This window comes from Tursiops truncatus, chromosome 13 (assembly GCF_011762595.2).
Source record: "Tursiops truncatus isolate mTurTru1 chromosome 13, mTurTru1.mat.Y, whole genome shotgun sequence".
In the NCBI taxonomy this organism is placed as follows: domain Eukaryota; kingdom Metazoa; phylum Chordata; class Mammalia; order Artiodactyla; family Delphinidae; genus Tursiops; species Tursiops truncatus.
The window spans coordinates 18186094-18204254 of NC_047046.1; the positions used below are offsets into that span (position 1 = coordinate 18186094).

At 51.4% G+C, this 18161-nt stretch overlaps 2 protein-coding genes across 4 annotated transcripts in view; one reads left to right on the forward strand and one right to left on the reverse strand.

The window, feature by feature from the left end:
* SART3 (spliceosome associated factor 3, U4/U6 recycling protein) overlaps positions 1-11468 on the forward strand; it is a 33630-nt gene extending 22162 nt beyond the window's left edge. For both annotated transcript variants that reach the window (XM_019950417.2, XM_019950418.2), the window contains exons 10-19: positions 58-135; positions 254-312; positions 1262-1371; positions 4200-4312; positions 5233-5309; positions 5895-6063; positions 7704-8164; positions 8688-8840; positions 9675-9865; positions 10518-11468. In XM_019950417.2, the coding sequence (XP_019805976.1) occupies positions 58-135; positions 254-312; positions 1262-1371; positions 4200-4312; positions 5233-5309; positions 5895-6063; positions 7704-8164; positions 8688-8840; positions 9675-9865; positions 10518-10680 (1574 nt within the window). In that variant the 3' untranslated portion in view covers positions 10681-11468. The remainder of the gene's footprint in view (positions 1-57; positions 136-253; positions 313-1261; positions 1372-4199; positions 4313-5232; positions 5310-5894; positions 6064-7703; positions 8165-8687; positions 8841-9674; positions 9866-10517) is intronic.
* Positions 11469-14072: 2604 nt separating this feature from the next.
* On the reverse strand, positions 14073-17985 carry FICD (FIC domain protein adenylyltransferase). 2 transcript variants are annotated; one of them, XM_004323174.4, is made up of 4 exons: positions 17737-17984; positions 17173-17265; positions 15985-16331; positions 14073-15192 (listed from the first exon to the last, which is right to left on the reverse strand). In XM_004323174.4, exons 3-4 carry the CDS (start codon positions 16283-16285, stop codon positions 14117-14119), a joined length of 1377 nt encoding a protein of 458 aa, XP_004323222.1. In that variant the 5' UTR covers positions 16286-16331; positions 17173-17265; positions 17737-17984; the 3' UTR covers positions 14073-14116. The 2 variants fall into 2 exon arrangements, with proteins under 2 accessions (XP_004323222.1, XP_073646344.1); XM_073790243.1 differs by lacking the exon at positions 17173-17265 and having other exon boundaries at positions 17737-17985.
* Positions 17986-18161: the final 176 nt, after the last annotated feature.

Below are 18161 nucleotides of genomic sequence, written 5' to 3' on the forward strand. Positions count from 1 at the left end.
CAAACCAGACGTGGCATGTGGCTTCCTCGAGCCGAACCTCTCTGCACTTTCTCACAGACTCCAGTAAAGAGCTGGAGGAGCTGCGGTCTGCGTTCGCCCGCGCCTTGGAGTACCTGAAGCAGGAGGTGGAGGAGCGTAAGTGGGCCTCCCGCCGCGGCCGCTCGTGCTGCCTCTTCTGCTCCGTGTACCTTTTTAGTCAGAGGCGCTTTGCCTCTCAATTACTTTCTGATTTCGTCTACTTCTGTTCTTCAAGGTTTCAGTGAGAGTGGAGATCCAAGCTGCCTGATCATGCAGAACTGGGCTCGGATTGAGGTAAGTGTTCTTGACACATTGTCAGTTTCATCCCCCTTTGAGGGACCTTTGTCCGATAGTGTGACCGAAGCTGAGTCAGGATCCCAGGTGACGGTCTAGGCCCTGTAAGGATTCATGTTTATTTCCTTGCTCGACACACATTCGTTTCTATCTTAGGGAGAATCCTAGCTCCCAGCTCAAAGTTGCGCAGCGGCTGTCTGAATGCCAGGCACTCACTTGTGTGTTCCCTTCCCGCGCTGTGCCCCATTGATGAGCACGTTCCCAGCATGAGCCGCTTGCCAGGCCTATCCCTGTGTGCCGGGGGATGAGATAAACCCTGTCCCTGTGCTAGTAAGGCTTTAAGCTAGTGTGGAAGACAGACAGTTTCACAAATAATCAGAGGATAAAATGAGTTGAATGTTATTGCTGAACCAAGGACCCCAAGGTGAGTAAGACGTGAACCCTGCCCATAATCAGCTCGTAGGATTGTAAAATTCTAACGTTTTGTCCTCTGGGGGAGAGTCAGGTATCAGGTAGTTGGTGGGTGGGATGGTTGTGTGGAGACCATGTTAACGATGCAGCAACTGCGGCTCAGAAGTTAAGAGCCGGCATCTGCTCCTCGATCCATCTTTCTTTCTCTGCCTTGCCCTTCAAATAAAACACTTACAGTTAAGCTCGTTAAAAATAAAAAACGCCTGGCCAGTACTGTCGTGAGTGCCTGTGGGCTCCCAAGTGTGGTTCTCGAGGTGAACATGGGCAGGCAGCCTGAGGCTTGTCGCTGCAAAAAGGCTGACATGCTTGGGCTGGGCTGTTATTGTGGGGGGTGGCCCATGAATGTCCAGGGAGTTAAGTAACGCTGATAGTTTTGGGGTGGGAGGTTTTTAGCCATGTGCGTCTGAAGTGTTTTGTAACAAGTGTCACCATCATAAGGTCTGAGTCCTCTCCTAACTCAGTCTGCTAATGCGTGCAGGCTCGACTGTGCAATAACATGCAGAAAGCCCGGGAGCTCTGGGACAGCATCATGACCAAAGGGAACGCCAAGTATGCCAACATGTGGCTTGAGTATTACAACCTGGAAAGGTAACCGGCCGGGATTGGGGGCGGTGCTTGTCAGATGTGACCCGCACGCCCCCTGCCTATGCAGCCTGGGCCTGCTTGCAGTACACTGCTTCTCTTTATCTTCCTGTCTCTCCTCGGTGGCGGGGGTTTATGGGACAGGGCTACAGAGAACCAAAGATAATATTCTGTGCCTGGGCTCTTAGAGCCATGCATTACTTTTTTTTTTTTTTAACATCTTTATTGGAGTATAATTCATTACTTTCAATTTATTTTGGTTTGTTTTGATTTTTGGACATGAATGTTTTATTTGACTTTCGGGGGAGCTGTTTATTTTTTGTAATTGCGTTGTCTATAAAAGTAGGAAATACTAAAAAGCAGAGAGGAAAAAACCCAGGTTTTTTTGCAGTGACAGGCCCTCATACAACCACCATTAGTTAATGGTTTGGGTATGTTCTTTGAGACTTTCCTATGCTTAAATTTTTAAGAAATGATGATGCAGTTATAGTACATTTTCTAAACCTCTAAAATTATTTTAAATAATGTTTATAACATGGAGAAGGTATAAAGAATATGACCAGCTTTTAAATTCAGTATATCTTGGACATTGCATGTCTATAAATACATCTTTTTTCTGTTCTGAACATTTTGGTTTTTTATCCCTGATTTAAAAAATAGTATGTGGGCTTCCCTGGTGGCGCAGTGGTTGAGAGTCCGCCTGCCGATGCAGGGGACCACGGGTTCGTGCCCCGGTCCGGGAAGATCCCACATGCCACGGAGGGCTGGGCCCGTGAGCCATGGCCGCTGAGCCTGCACGTCCGGAGCCTGTGCTCCGCAGCGGGAGAGGCCACAGCAGTGAGAGGTCCGCGTACCGCAAAAAAAAAAAAAAAAAAAAAAAATAGTTATGTGCTCAAGTTAAAATTGAACATTTAAAAAAATGTGAGAAAGAAAGTGAAAGTCTTAAAATCCTTCCCCAGAGAAGATCACTGTTAAAACTTCTTGAATATTCCTCTAGATCAGCGGTTCTCAAATGTTTTGGTCTCAGGACCCCCTTTACACTCTTAAAATTTGAGGACCCCCTCAAAAGCTTTTGTTTATGTGAGGTATATTTATTAATGTTTTTACCATGTTAGAAAATAAAACCGAGAAATTAAAAAATATTCATTTAAAATTCACAATAAATTCATTACATTTAACATTTTTATGAGAAAGGGCTGCTTTCCAAACTCCAAAATAATGCAGTGAGAACGTGGGCTGGTTTTATACTTTTGTAAGTATCTTTAGTCTGGCTCAGTAGCAGACAGCTCGATTCTCACGTCTGCTTCTGCGTCCCCTCTGTTGTGACGTTTTCATTGAAGATGAAGGAAATTTGGCCTCACACAAATAAGAGGTTAGGAAAGAGAAGGGGATATTTTTCAGATAATTGCAGATATTCTTCTTTCACACTACAGCAAAATTTATTAACAAGTCATAGTCATTTGCATTCTGGAATCTGAAGCCATATCAATGAATTTTTCACTCTGTTGCATTAATATCCATTGGTCTGTTTTGCACTGAGCAGACCTTTTACGCACGCATGATTCTGTGACATGCGTTGTGTGTGTGGAAAATGCTGACTCATTAAGTCCTGCAGCTCTTCCAAATATTGATGCGTTTCATTATCCCATTTGTTATATCTGCACTGATCTTTGTAGAAAAGCCTTACAAGTAGGAAGCTGTCAGACTCACGGTGACAGATACAAATTTTCCAAAGCTCTACAGATACAAATTTTCCAAAGCTCTAATTTTCACTTGAAAGCTCCAGTCTTATCACCATCAACAAAAACTCTTAAGTGGTTTTCCTTGAACTTATAGCCTCACTTCGTTAATTTTTGAAAATGTCTAGCAAATACCCAGGTCTGAATCACCATAGTTTTTGTCACTCAGCTGTTCTCTCAAGTGAAAATGATGTTCCATGAAAAAAAGTAACTAGTCCAGCTTGCAACTCAAACAGTAGCCCATTATTTCTTTGCTACAGCCACTGTACTTGGGTATAAAGAGGTGCTTTGATGTGTGCATCCCATTTGTCGCACAGAATATTAACGAGCTGTGCACTGCCTTGGTTTGTGCTAAGAGCCACTGTAGCTTTTGCACTCTCAGTGCAAATGTCAACACAGTGGAAAAAGTCCAGTAAATGTTTTGGTATTATTATGAAAGTAGTTTTGACTTTGCAGACCTCCTGAAAGGGTCTTAGAGACCCTCAGGGGTCTGAACTGCTGCTCTAAATTTTTTCTGAGTGTCCTAATATGTATTTACAATGTTTATGTATATTTATAAAAAATTTTAAAACAGAAATGAGAACATAAGTATCTCATAACTGCTGGGATGAACAGAATGTTGTTTTAGATATACTATCCTGATGAGCAGTATATATTTCCATGTCAGTGTAGGAAGATCTGACTCTAGGCATGAAATCTGACAGTCCCCTCTGTCAGTGTCTCTCCCCTCGAGTGGGACCGTGTCCTAGAACTTCTCTAGGGACTTCATCAAGTCACCCACAGCTCTTGGATTGCCCCATGTGTTGCACATGTGAATGCAGTAAAGGCAGAACACCTGGCTGAGGACCACTGTCCCCAGTGCGTTCCACTAGCACTGACTTGCTAAGGGACAGAGTGGCTTAGAAGAAAGCCTTCATTTTTGACTAGGGGGGCTCTCTGGGAAAAGGAGAAAGCATTAAAAGTATCAGTAGCACAAAGAGCACGGCATCTCAGAAGCGGTGGGCTTTGATGCATGGTAGCTGTGTGAAGACAGCCCTCCCTCTGCGCCTTCCGCTTTGTGTGCTGGTGTCCCCAACTGTGTGTTTTCCGCCTTAGGGCCCACGGTGACACTCAGCACTGCAGGAAGGCTCTGCACCGGGCCGTCCAGTGCACCAGCGACTACCCAGAACACGTCTGTGAGGTGTTGCTCACCATGGAGAGGACAGAAGGTGGGGACCTCGGCGCGCGGCCTCTGGCTTGGGGTCTGTCCCTTTTGCCATTTGGTTTCAGGTCTGTAGGCTTAAGGACAGACTGTGTTTACGGCTTCAGCCCCTCAGGGGGCCTCTCTGATGCGACCGTCACGCGGTGCTCGCCAGTGAGAGGGGCGAGTCCTGTAGCCCTCCTCAGACTCCACGTGCCAGGGGGCCCGTGAAGATGCTCTAGCGCAGGCCTCTCAAGGCTCTCTTTGGTGGGGGCTGTTGTGTGCGGCATCCCTGGCCTCCCTCTACCCACTAGGTACCAGTAGCGCTTCTCCTGCCCCCAGTCCTGACCACCAGAACCACCTGCAGGCGTTGCCAAGGGTTCCCTGGGAATCAGGAGAGACTGTGCTCCAGCACAGCGCCGAGAGGCACACGGCGAAATGCGCTCCCTGGTCACGTGTGCCTCTCTTGTGAATTTCAGAGCCTCAGTGTTGAGTTTCCATGGGCGTTAGTCTGGATTTCGGGGTATGAACCCCTCAGAACTGGAGATAGACACCCAAACAGCAACAACAGTAAGAAAACACCCCAGCATTTCTCATTTGAGGAGCTCTTAAAATCTTTCGGTCTTAGTACAGGTGTCTTGTACCTTTTGCATTAGAATGTTTTCATAATCTTTGCCACAGAGAGCCCATAATAGAACCTATTCTGGTTTTCAAGTCTCTTTTCTAAAAGAGAACGGATGTTCTAAACACACCTGGAAGGACTATTTGAATTCTGAAACTTGAAACCTATACTAATGAAATCTTCTTAAACGGGGAGCCGGTTCTCCAGTTGCTACTGTTCGATGGAAGAGCTTTCTTCTGGAGGTGCGGGACAGTGAGAAAATTTTATATTATTATTATATCCTTCAAAATCTGAAGAAGTGAAAGTTTGCTTCTCTTCCTCTCAAGGTACTTTAGAAGATTGGGATATAGCTGTTCAGAAAACCGAAACTCGACTGGCTCGCGTTAATGAGCAGAGAATTAAGGTAACGATGCTCTTTATTTCAAGTCTTTGAACCTCTGAAAACTATTTTGACTGTGTTTGGTATGAATGTTCCTTGTCAGAACCTTTGGGGTCGTCCTGAGAAATGTCTTTTACTCAGAGTATTAACTATGAAATGTTTGAATCAACATTTAAGCCTGTCTTTTTAGATCGGCTTAAAACTTTAGCCCCAACGATAGATACAAATCCAAAACAGGAATTTTGGCCCTAAAGGTTATTGGAATAGACGAAGAAGCTAAAAAAGGAGCCTGACATACTTAGCCTAGCGATTGGAGCATGAACACCCCCAAATAAATCAGGGCCTCAGTTTCATAGATTTTTTTTCCTTTCTTTTGGTGAGTCATTCATGGGGATGTTGTGAGACATACCGTAGACTTGAGATGCGGCTCCCAAGAAGCCTAAAGAGGCTGGGGAGGTTGGGAGCAGCCCTCCTCCTCGTCCTCTTCCTGGTCGCCTCCCTTCTCCCGGGCGGTGGCCATCCTCCCTGTGCTCCCACCTCTTCCATCACGAGTCAGTAGACTTCATGTAATCGCCACGTACAGTGATGCGTCATATCCCGATTTTCCAGGCTGCAGAGAAGGAAGCAGCCCTCGCCCAGCAAGAGGAAGAAAAGGTTGAACAACGGAAGAGGGCCCGGGCAGAGAAGAAAGCGTTGAAAAAGAAGAAGAAGACCAGAGGCTCGGACAAGAGCAAAGCTGATGAGGATGATGAAAAAGAGTGGGGCGACGATGAGGAAGGTGAGGCCTGGTCGGACGTCACCTGGGACATCCCGGAGCTCCAGACAGGGCGCAGAGCAGCACGGAGAACCTTCTTGCATTTGAGAATAAGTTGCTTGCAAGGTGCCCACCACCCTCCCTGTCCCTGCCTGCCCTCTACGTGGGTGCCGTCTTCCCCAGCTTGACTCCAAGGCCCTGTGCCAGACACACCCCTGCCTGCACTCCCTGGGCTTCGCTCCCTACCCTGTTGCTGACACCACTGCCCTTTTCCTGAGTGGTGCCTCCTCTCCCTCCGTGGGCTCCCACACCCCACCCTGTCCCGTCACTCCCCGAGCATGGACACTGCCTTATCCTCAGGCCCTGGCGCCCCGCACCACCGCCGGGCCCTGCAGTGACACCAGCCTTACTTGTCCCCACCTGATGGTTTTGACAGGTAGAATTTTCCAGCCAGTGTTTGTCACCCCTGCCATTTCAGGCGTGGGCAGGTGTGGGTCAGATTTGTTTCAGCAAAACCAGTCAAGGTAAAGAATTGTCTCTAGACACTAAAGGACACTAAACATTTTTCTAGTTCAGAGTTGTCAACCAGAGGGAAATAGTAATGGAGTCATTGTTCAGTTGACTAAGAATTTCTCCCCGAGTCTTTTTGGGGCCTTCAGAAATGATCGTGGGTAGCTCACCGCGCTTTGGGGCTTCTGGTTTAGCAGGGGAAGGCAAACGCGACCTGTGACCGCAGTGATGTGTAATAGGGACTTGGGGAGATGTAGGTGTGAATCATGGTGGAGGCCAGGGAATACACTAGGGGCCCTGCAGGAAAGACTTTGTGGGGAAGTGATGCTGCACCTTGGCATCTGGGGGAGGAGTGTGAGAAAGAAGGGAAGGGGCTAGCCAGCCAGGGTCAGCAAAGCACAGGGCACAAAACAGCCTGGCATTTTCTCCGAGCAGCAAGTGTCTGGCTTTGGGCCCTGATGCATGGCAGAGGGCTGGGTGGTGGGGTGGGTGAGGCTGGGGCAGCAGGCAGGCCAGCAGGCCCAGTCAGAGTGCCCTGGAGTGCAGCGTGCCACGGTCAGGCTCCATCGGGAAGGCAGTGGGAAACTGATGGGAAGGTCTGGAAGCAGGGGACCCTCACCAGTTGGGTTTCAGTATTGTCCCCCTGGAGGCAGTGGGAAGAGTGGGTTGGAGTATAATGTTAAGTTCTGTTGAAGGACAGAAGACAATCGTGAACGTGGGTAGGAACTGTAGCACCACTTTGCACTGCTTCCAGGCGTGCCCCGGGGAGCACATACTTCAGTGTCACCGGAGGTGCTTGTTTACACGCGGTCCCCAGGCTCTATCCTCCCCTTGCTGCCCTGGGCTGTCTAGGATGGGGGTCCTTGGGATTTGCCAGCCCAACTTGGAGACCCACTGACCTCTCATATGATTAAGCGTGGCCGATGAGGACTTAGGTTATCACTTGCACCTGAGTTCGTCCCCTCACACGAATGTTAACTGGGGCCCAGAAGGGAGTGGGGTGAGTCGGGCGGGTCAAGAGAGACCTGGCAGAGGGCGGTGGGGGGCGGGGTGTATAGGGGGGAAGAGCCCTTTCCCTGCCAGCTGCTCCGCTTACACTGACAGGAAGGGGTTAGTTAACTAATAGTCACTGCTTTTCTCCCGACCTATTGTAGAGCAGCCTTCCAAGCGCAGGAGGGTGGAGAACAGCGTTCCTCCCACTGGGGAAGCTGAGCTGGGCCCAGAAGCCGACCCGGGCCTCTCTGGGAGCAGCGCCCCTGCGGCCGCAGAGCCTCCCTCTGAGCAGAAGGAGCAGCGGGCGGCCACCCGAAGGAGGGATGTGCCCAGGGTGCTGCACGACAGCAGCAAGGACGGCGTCACCGTGTTCGTCAGCAACCTGCCCTATGGCCTGCAGGAGCCTGCCGCCACGCTCCGGCCGCTCTTCGAGGCCTGCGGGGATGTGGTCGAGGTCCGCCCCATCTATAGCAACCGCGGCGACTTCCGGGGCTACTGCTACGTCGAGTTTAAAGAGGAGGCGGTGGCCCTGCGGGCCCTGGAGCTGGATCGGCAGACCGTTGAGGGGCGGCCAATGTTTGTCTCCCCCTGTGTGGACAAGAGCAAAAACCCAGACTTCAAGGTACGTTTGTGGAATAAAGCACGCCTTTACGTAGGGTTGCGGTAGGACGGGGTAAGCGCTCTTTTCCTGCAGCAACTCATATTTAGAATACACGTGGAACATTTGTTAAGAACGAAACTTCCGCGTTAACCGGGTCAGTTCTGTTCTGGTTCACTGAGGTCTCAACTCGGGGCTGGGTCACTTCGAACCGGCATTACTTGACAGAGGACGGTCCAGTTAGGGACTGTGTGATGGCTGCTTGCCGCTGGAGGGTTAGGAGTGACGGGACTGTGCCAGGTGTTTTGTATGTCACCTCATTGGGTCGTCACCCAGGCTCTGGGAAAAGTGGCTTCACTTGCCATTTTACAGAGGAGGAAGTGGAAGCTTCGAGAAGTTGAGTGACTTGCCCAGGGCGAGTTGACAGTTCCCAGCACCCGGAGCCGGCTCTGGCTGGGCCAGACCTGTGGACGAGGCCTGACCCTGTGTCGTGGGGAGCTGGGTTGGGCCTAGGGTCATCATTTCCTCTCCCCACTCCTCCCTGTAGGTGTTCAGGTACAGCACTGCCCTGGAGAAACACAAGCTGTTCGTCTCGGGCCTGCCATTCTCTTGCACGAAAGAGGAACTAGAAGAGATCTGCAAGGCCCACGGCACTGTGAAGGACATCCGGCTGGTCACCAACCGGGCCGGCAAACCCAAGGTCAGCGTCTGGGCAGACGGCAGTCGCCTCCCGGAGTCTGGGCGAGCCTTTGTTCAGAGGTTACTTGGTTCTAGAGTGGGTTCTGATCTGTCTACTAGGAAGCAGACGAGAAGTTAACAGAAGGCTAGGTGCGCTAGGCTCTTTTTCCATATGGAGTCAGATGAACCTGATGTGGCTCATTGTACTTAAAAGAATAGGGTGTTTGAAGAAAAACTACCACGAATTAGCAGGGGCTCCAGTGCAGCTCCCAGGCTGTGGGGCCTTGGGGTGAGGTGCCCCCCCTTGCAGTCTCCTCCCTCCTGCCCGGACCCCACTTTTCACTAGGCCTCTGGCCATCTCCCCAGGTCCCTGCACTGGCTTCCCCCTTACCACGTCCTCCCCTTCTCCGGTCCCCTCAATCTCTTGTGAAATCCTTGACGACGTTTTGAGTAGTTGTTTAAGAAGAGTTTGGTTGATCTCTCAACCCCCGTCCCGTTTATCCAGGTTAATCGAGAGTTGAAGAATATGAGTAAGGGCGTCCCCAGGCACAGGGACATCGGGGCTCACCTGTGTCCAGGACACCTCATCCATTTGCTAGATTTATGCTGGTCCCTCTCTCTCTTTCTTTTTTTGGCTGGAGCAAGCACAAGATGCACTGAACTTAAAAAGTTATCTGAAGTTAGTCAGTTGCAGAAATAGGGAGGGAGACTAGGGCTGTGAGACCTATAGACAAAGGATGGCGGTGGTGGGGAGGGAACCCAAGGGTCGGGGGCCCGCCCTGAACCGGCCGGTGGACCTCAGGGAGGAGGTTGTGCCCTGCAACACTCACCTGGCCGGGCTTTTGCAAACTTTCAGGGCCTGGCCTACGTGGAGTACGAAAACGAATCCCAGGCGTCTCAGGCCGTCCTGAAGATGGATGGCATGACTATCAAAGAGAACGTCATCAAAGTGGCTATCAGCAACCCGCCTCAGAGGAAGGCTCCGGAGAAGCCAGAGGCAAGGAAAGCCCCGGGGGGCGCCATGGTGCCGCGGCAGATCTACGGAGCGTAAGTGTTGTGTGCTCTGTGTGCTCGTTGGTGCAGATTTCGTCCTGGCCTGCACCACGGTGACCGAGTTTCCCCTTACCACAGTGAGTTCAGACGGGAGGTCAGGGCCTGGCGTCCCTGGGGCGCTCACGCTCGTTCCCAGGGCAGGGTGTCTGCAGCAAGTCCACGCTGAGGGCCAGTCTGGAAGTGGGACCCTCTCTCGTGTTCGCCGGTTTACACTGGTGATTGATTTTTACGTTAAAGTCCCCTTTGGCAGGTGAATCCATCTGTAGGTTCCATACCTGACAGCCATGTGCTTGCCGTGCTAATCTATATCTCCACCTGTAATCCAGATAGAAGCTCTGTTCCCACCCGACAGGGATGAGGCAGCAGGGTGCGAGGTTATTTGGTGAGGTCTGCAAGTTTACAGCCATTTTTATCCACCCTATGTGTGACGGTATTACACAGACGTGGCCCTCGCCAAATTGCGGAAAAGGCGAAGTTGGTTAAAGTGATTTTTACCTGATAGCCGAAGTCAGGGAGAACAGGGCTCGTCTTACTACCCTTCTTGGTTTTTGTTTTTCACCTTTTACCTTGCGGTGATCTAAGACCGTCCTGGCTTATTTTCATCAATTGTCGCCTCAGAAGGTCCGTGCATTGTTTGCTCTTCCAGGCGGGGGAAGGGGAGGACCCAGCTCTCTCTGCTGCCCCGCGCCCTGCAACGCCCAAGCGCCACCGCAGCCCAGGCTGAAAACGGCCCTGCCCCACCGCCGGCGGCCACCGAGGTACCCAAGATGTCCAATGCCGACTTTGCCAAGTTGCTGCTGAGAAAGTGAGTGGGACTGTGCGAGAAGGGAAATGCCTTACTTGATGCTGGCCGGGAAGACGCCCGGTGCCCAGCTGTGCCCTGGCTGTGCAGGACCCAGTGCAGCGCCTGTGACCACACGCTTGCTCTGGTTTAGGTAGGACGGGAAAAGGGTGTCCAAGGAAAAAAGAGGCTTTAAGTGCTCCCTCATATTGAGGGCGAGAGGATGAAAACGGTCACTCCACAGGCTGGGCGCAGGGTGCAGTTTCCTAAGATGTGTCTTAAAGAGTGAGAAACAGATGTGAAACGCGAACACACCGTTTTGAGACCCCCCTTGTCCAAATATTTTTGGCCACCTCTGGTCCCCTTTTTATAAGACACTTCTCTTACACCCTGCACAGTACATGTGCCCGTCACTCTTTTAATTTTTAAAAGACAGAAAGGCAGATGTTAGTAATTCACCAGAATGGCCTATTTTAGTAAAGGGGTGGGGCAAGGGGCATCACATAAAACATCTGATGGGCTTTTGTTCACGGGGGCGGTGCGTTTTTATATTACGTATTTGTAAATGACACGTCAACCCACTGTTTTGTTTCCTAAAAGCAAAATACTTGTGACATTTGTATAGGAATTCTGTGCGCCATCTGCTATGGACGTTTTTCTTTGCCTAGTGACTAGTGAACTGTGTCTTTGTCTAAATACTGAGTTTCAGCCCTATGGTTTTGTTTAAATAGCATTGTCAAGTGCAAACTTAAATTCTCCCCATTTAGCTTTGTTTATTAAACTGAAGTTCTCTTAAAAACTTCTTGTCGAAAGGTACTCAGATGTGCATTCAAATGTGTATTTTGAAATGGGTGTACCTTGGTTTACCTAATGGGCATGTAAATAGAACTTTTGTAAGTCAAATCCGCTTGGCACTTTGATTTAAACCATTTCTGCTGTGATATCTTCGGTTTTAAACTTCAGTTTACAGCAGTTTGGCACTTAACAGCTTTCAAGCTTTTTTACCCACATCTTTTATCCAGTATTTATTGCTTTGAAAGTGAGCAGTTCAGTAGGGAAACTGACTTTATAAAAGGCACTCTGGGGAAAAAAATCGGAATTCTTTCCTATGTCATGAAAATCAGCTCATTTATCTGTTTCTAAAGGTTTTATGCATCATTCAGGCTTTCCTATATTTTTTAACTTAACAATTGAAACAGATAAGTAGTAAACTAAGCCCCGTGTGCCTGTCATCGAGCTTCAGCATTGCTCAGCTCATAGCCCGTCTTCATCTCCACCTCCTGCCCCTCTTGTATCCTGTGTTCTGGAGGGATAGTCACCTAATAATACTGTGGCACGTATCTCTAAGGACTTAAAGGCCTTGGTTTTTATCATTTCTAGAAACATTAGCAGTAATACCTTAATGTTATCAACCATCCAGGCAGATCTCCAATTTCATGTTGTTTTGTAAATAAGTTTTTTAATTGATAGGTTCTCTGTACCTCATCTTTATCTTCTGCACAGAACGTTAGGTGTTTTTGAATTCAAGCAGCGGCTGTGGAGCAGTCAGAAGAACCTGTGTTCTCTGGGGTGGCCGGCCATCCACTTCCCTGCAGAGAGGCCCGTTCTGTGGGTGAGAGGATGTGGGTCAGTTGGGGACCAAGGGGCCATGGACCTTTCCTTAGTAATCTAGGTCACGTGGTGGACATCTGACCTCACCCTCTCAGATGTCCACAGGGGCTTGTTACAGAGGTGGACCTTTCAGACTCGAGCAGGACCCGATTCAGGTGCAGGGTATTGACTGTTCCAGAAATAGATTTTCAGAAACCTAGGAGTGGGTTTATGTAGTCCTGGGGGGGAAAAACTGATGGTAAATAGATACATGAAAAACCATTTCAGCTACTCGTGTCTTAGTGCAAGATCAGCGATACATCCCTGTCAACGTAACCAACCAGTTCTGTCTCGGTGTCTTGTTGAAATAATTACCATATTGGATCTGTTTTTCTCCCGGAACAATATAAAGAATACCGCTAAAGTTCTGAAAGAATCCCTCCTTCCCCCTCAGGATAGATGGGTGGGAACAGCTCTTGAATAAGGCAGCAAAGTCTCAGGCATTTATGTAACAAAATACTTTACTTTATTAGTAATTTGTTAAAATAATACCCTTCACATAGCTAAAGTGCAAATTTCTCCCTCTGGTACAAAGCAAGCACTTCTGTCAGCCTTCCTTGGTGTGCTTATAAAGAGCAAGACGATTAGAAGAGTTAAGGTTTAAGAAATACCTTATGGCAGCATACAAATACAAAAATATTTTTTATCAAGGTTTGAGTAACTATCTATCAATCAATCACTTGGGGCCATTTCATACATCTTTTCACTTACTAATCTTTCAGAAAATTACTCCGTGCTCCTTCAGACTAAGCAGCAGCAGCCAACTTGGAAGCTTGGCTTTAGTTACATGTAACAGTTTATCTTCTAACAAGTTGCTAGGAACATAAGGCCACTCCAAGGCAATCTGCTCTGCTTCCCTGAGGGGACAGTGGCTGTGGGGCAGGTGAGTGGATTAAAGGGACGCATCCTGGCTGTGGTCAAGTGTTCTCAGCTCCTGTGAACTGGCGCTCTGACTCCTCACAAATGCTTGTTGGGTACTGACGAGGCGTCTGTCTTCAGATTTGCAGCAGGATTTAATTGTTAGGTGACAAACCCAGAAGAACCTTTAGACTGAAACATCTGGTCTGAATTGCTGCAGGTGTGAGAAACATCAATACGAAGCACCCAGGCTAGCCACGCCCCTGTTCTTAATTAGAGAAACGGCCGACGTGGCAAAGTAACAGCCTCTGGTACCGGAGTTTGCAAACTATGGCTCAAAGAACCTTCCTCGAAATAAGCGAGGTATCTAACTAGATATACTGTAAACGTTCATTTCATATCTCAGAAATTTGCTCTACCGGTAAGGATTAGTTACAACACTAACCTCTTGGTAGGGGAGCCAACGCCTGTACGAAAGGAAGCTTTCAGTCACTTCTCACAACTGCGACCGGGTTCTCCTCAGCCGTGCGGACTTCTCTCAGGTAGTCACAGACCCTCGCGGCCGGTTCCAGAAAGGGCTGCAAGGGGTTACTCCTCCGGACCCCACCTCAGTGCAGATTCTGCTCCAGAACCTGTGTTCTGGTCACACAAGGAGCACTGATGCCCCCAAAGCCTGCTGGGGCCACCCCAAGGATCGGGGCCACCAGCACAGACAGCACACATTTAACCAGCTCTGAGGGAAATAAATAACTGGGCTCAATTATAAGTTATCTTAGGGACAAGGCTTAATAACTTAGTTTTCGTCTGTAAAGAAGCATTTGGAGGTAAAGAATGTTCAGGTTTCTTACCCATCTTCTTTTACTCTGGGAGATGACTAGGTTTCTAGAATTGCTGAGTTTCTTGGATTTATTCCCCCCCCCGGGACATCCTTTGCCACCAAGGGAGGATTTAGAGCGTTAGGGCTTCACAGGCAGCGTCTCCTTGAACCTAGAGTGGTTGGGTCTGGCCTCTGGCAGTGCCACAGGGTACTCTGTGGTGGCAAAGAGCAGGGTGTCCAGGGTTGTCTCCGTGCACTTGGCAATGAAGCGGATGAACGGCCTCACGTCGCCCTCGTTGGCCACCTCCAGCACGTGGTAGTACTCGGACCTCTGCTCCTTGCGGATGGTGATGGGCGGGTAGCCCGCCTGCATGAGGATGAGGTTCATGAGCAGGCGCGAGGTCCTGCCGTTGCCGTCGATGAAAGGGTGGATGTAGACGAGTTTATAGTGGGCCAGGGCCGCAAACTCCACCGGGTGCAGGTTCATGGCGTCCTCCGAGTTGAGCCATTGTATGAACTCCTGCATCTGCTTCTCCACCTCCTGAGGGTGGGGCGGGACGTGGTGGCCCACCAGGACCTGGGTCGTGCGAAAGCGGCCAGCTTCCACGGGATCCACGTACCCCAGCACCCGCCGGTGGATCTCCAGCACGTCGCTGATGCTGACAGAGCCGATGCGGGAGAGCAGCGTCGTGTTGACGTACTTCATGGCCGCGTGCATGCCGATGACCTCATTCTGCTCCTCCAGGCTCTTCCCCGGCACGGCGTAGCGGGTCTCCAGGATGTGCCTGATCTCTGAGAGGGTGAGAGTGTTGCCTTCGATGGCCACTGTGTGGTAGATGTGGTGGTAGTACGTCTCCTCCATGACCCGGCGCAGTGCCGAGTTGCCCTTGGGGATGGACATGACCTTCTTCACTTTGCTGTCGATGATGCTGAAGTACCGCTGGTCAATCTCCTCCACCAGCGGCAGCGTGCGGTCGCGGTTGACCAGCGCCTTCTTGTGGTGGGGCGCGATGGTCAGTGCTCTGGTGTACAGGTAGTCAGCCTGGATGATGTCCCTGTCCTCTTCTGAGAAGATGCCGAACTCATTGAGCGCGTCCACAAAGCCTGGGTCCATGTTGAGGGCGTGCAGGAAGAGCTTGTGGGCTTTCTCCCGCTTGCCCTGGCGTTTCATTTCCAGGGCTTGGTTCAAAGCTGCTTTGGCTTCTAACTTGCTGGCTAGAAAAGAGTCAAAGAGGCGTGGGTCAGGGAGGGGCAGAGGACGTTCAGGGGCGGTGTCACCCCTGACAGCTGGTCTTCTCAATGGCCTCAGGGGGCTCTATCCAGCCATGTTGTACATGCCCTTCCCATACCTGTATGTGCAGACAGGTTTGTTTCCTACAGCCCAGTGGGGCCCTGTGCTGGTCGCTGTCCACTCAGCCCCAGAGCTGTTCTCTACCGTGGGGGCAGCAGCCGGGCTCCTTGGCCCCCTCCTCTGACCTGCCGTCGTTGAGTGGCTGTGTTCTCCTACGGCCGCAGCTCCTGTCAGGCGGGCCTCCCCTACCTCTGCTCCAGCTCGCAGCCGTTCTGGTGATTTCTTCTGGAGGTGCGGGTCCCTTCTTCCCCCTGCCTCCACCCCTGCCCCTTTAGGCCCTGGTTTTCAACTGGACCCTGCGGTACCTCTGGCCCTTTTCTGCTGGCCCTCCCACCCCCAGTGCCAGCCACACCTCCTAGACTTCTTTTAGTTCCTCAAGTGCCCAGGGCTCTCCTACCTTGTGGTCTCTGCCTGGAACACTCTCCCCTCAAACCTTTTTCCCTTGGGTCTCTCCTCAGGCATCCCCTCCTCCAGGGAGCCTTCCTGTGTGCTCCTACGGCTCCCTCTGCTTCCGTATCACCACATGTATCTCAGCCACCTATCACCTTGTCTGGCTAGGAGCTCAGGGCTGACCCTGTACCCCGCACACACGACATAGCTGGCCCTCTAAATACCTATGGGATTCACGAGCGTCGAGGCGAGATGGCCAGTCTTACCTGCAGAGGCCTTGGTCTTGACCACCAGCGGTGCTGCATCCCTGGAGGTGACACTGAGCTCCGTGGATGGTCTGGTGCACTTGGTGACAGTAGGCTGGGCCCTGTCCAACTTGCTCCTGAGCAGGTAGAAGCCTTTGAGCACAGCCAGACACTGCTCCTCCATGGCCCCCAGCGGCAGCAGCAGGGCCATCAGGGAGCCCAGCGCCATGCTCAGCAGTATCACCCACAGGAAGCGGCCCCAGACTGAGACCCATTTTGGTTCAGTCACCGCCATCGCTGAAGCCATCGACATGAGTGTCATCTGGACCCAGGGGTGGGCCCCTTGCACATGTCCACAGTGGCTGGATCTGCAAGGAACCAGGAGTTGCAGGAGGTGAAGCAGGGGAACCGATACCTTGATGACACATTTCTGGCTTCAGGGGAGGCTTGGAGACCCCACGGTTCTTAATTCACTGTGACCAGGGGGTGGGGGTGAGGCAAGGATTAGGTGCTGCCTCCAGGGCGGTGTGACTGAAAAACAGTGCTGCCACCCAACTGCTATTAAACACCTACTGCGCGCCAGACCCTGTGGTAAACCCTAAGGACCTCACACGTACCCTCCTGCAATCTTCAGCAGGAACTGAGGCTGCCCCATTCTCCAGCGGAGACCGGCTCAGGGAGGTGAAGGCCCTCGCCCAGAGTCACCCAGTGAGCAAGTGACGGCCTTGGGTTATGGCTCAAAAGCCTCCCCACTTAAGCATAAATCTGTGGCCCCTGACCCCAAACACTGGGTGCCCTAGACACATAACACACATGTCCAGAACAGCTAAGGTAGTTCTGAGGCTCATTCTTTGGTAAGTACAACTGTTTGAAGGCCTGATTTATTGCCACCTGGGCAGTCAGCTCTTCCTGCCCTCACCCTGGTATTAGCCACAATGCTGTTCCCCGCTCTGGCCGCCTTTTCCTGGCCTGTCCAGGAGGCATCCCGCCTAGAGTTTGGGCAGTCTGAGCATCTCAAGAGGAACTCAGGTTGTGGGCCGGAGGGGGTGACCACTTGCCTTCTGTGACAATGAGCAGGTGCTTGGGGCTGGCAGTGGGAGTGGAGGGATCGGGTCTGCAAACACCATCATACTAACAATAGGCATTTATTAAGCAACTACGGTGTGCGGGGCATTGAGCTGAGCGCTAGCAATGCCTTATCTCACTTACCCCTCACCACCTCACGGAGGAAAGCAGCCCCTAGGCTCCACTTTACAGACGAGAGAAACTGATACACAGAGAGCAAGTCAATTCCCAGACAACCTGCAGGGAATAAACAGCGGCATTCGGGAACGAATTCCCAGTGCACCTGGGTCCAGAGTACCCAGGTCTTCACCTCTTTTATCATAACCAGGGCCCAAGCACCCGATCCCGTCTGCTCCTGGTACTGGACCAAGACCCAGAACTGACTGATAAGGTTTCTGGGGGAGCCTGGCCGGTTGATACAGAACATCTGAAAAGGCGCTGTACGAGCTCTAATGGGGAGGTACGGAAGAGGGTGTGGGTCACTGCTTCGTCCAGGTGGTCGGCGCGGGCTCCTCGGCGGGGCTGGAGTTCTCCCGAGGAGGACGAGCGTTCTGGGGGCACGAATCTCTCAGCCCTCACTAGCTAGGAAGGGGGAAACAGGCTCCAAGAGGCGAGGACACTGGACTAAGGTCATTCTGAGAAGCCGCCGCTTTCCGAACCCCACCCAGGGCTCGCTGCCCCGCTGCACCCGGTTCAACCTCTCCTCACCTCGCGCCACTACCGGGCCCTGCTCTGCTGTCGCCTTCTCAGCACTCGCAGTCTCGGCTGGCCGCCGGCTCCGGAGACCTTTGCCGTCAGCCCGTGGCCCCGCCCTCGGCGACTCGCCATTGGCCGGCCCGCCATCCTCTTCACAGCGTATTGGCTTCCTCACTTTGTCTGCGCCTCGCATTTCCGGGTTCCCGCTCTGCCTCCGCTTTCCCGGGAAAGACGCGCCGTGGGCCACTCCCATTGGCTGACTCCTGTATTGGTCTCGTGCCCGAAAGGACCAATAAGCAATAGGAGAGGCGGGGCGTGAGCGACAAGCGGGAGCCCCAGGTGCGGAAAACCCCCGCCTATGCGGTTTTGGGGCGCTCTGGGTACGGCCTGAAAACTCGAAGTTCCAATTGTCTTTCCCTTAAGTTTCTTCCTTCCGC

Coding starts and splice junctions, on each gene's coding strand:
- FICD (XM_073790243.1), bottom strand. CDS start 16,285: ATGACACTCATGTCGATGGCTTCAGCGATGGCGGTGACTGAACCAAAA. Junction 15,193..15,984: donor CAAGACCAAGGCCTCTGCAG/GTAAGACTGGCC, acceptor ACTCTTTTCTAG/CCAGCAAGTTAGAAGCCAAA.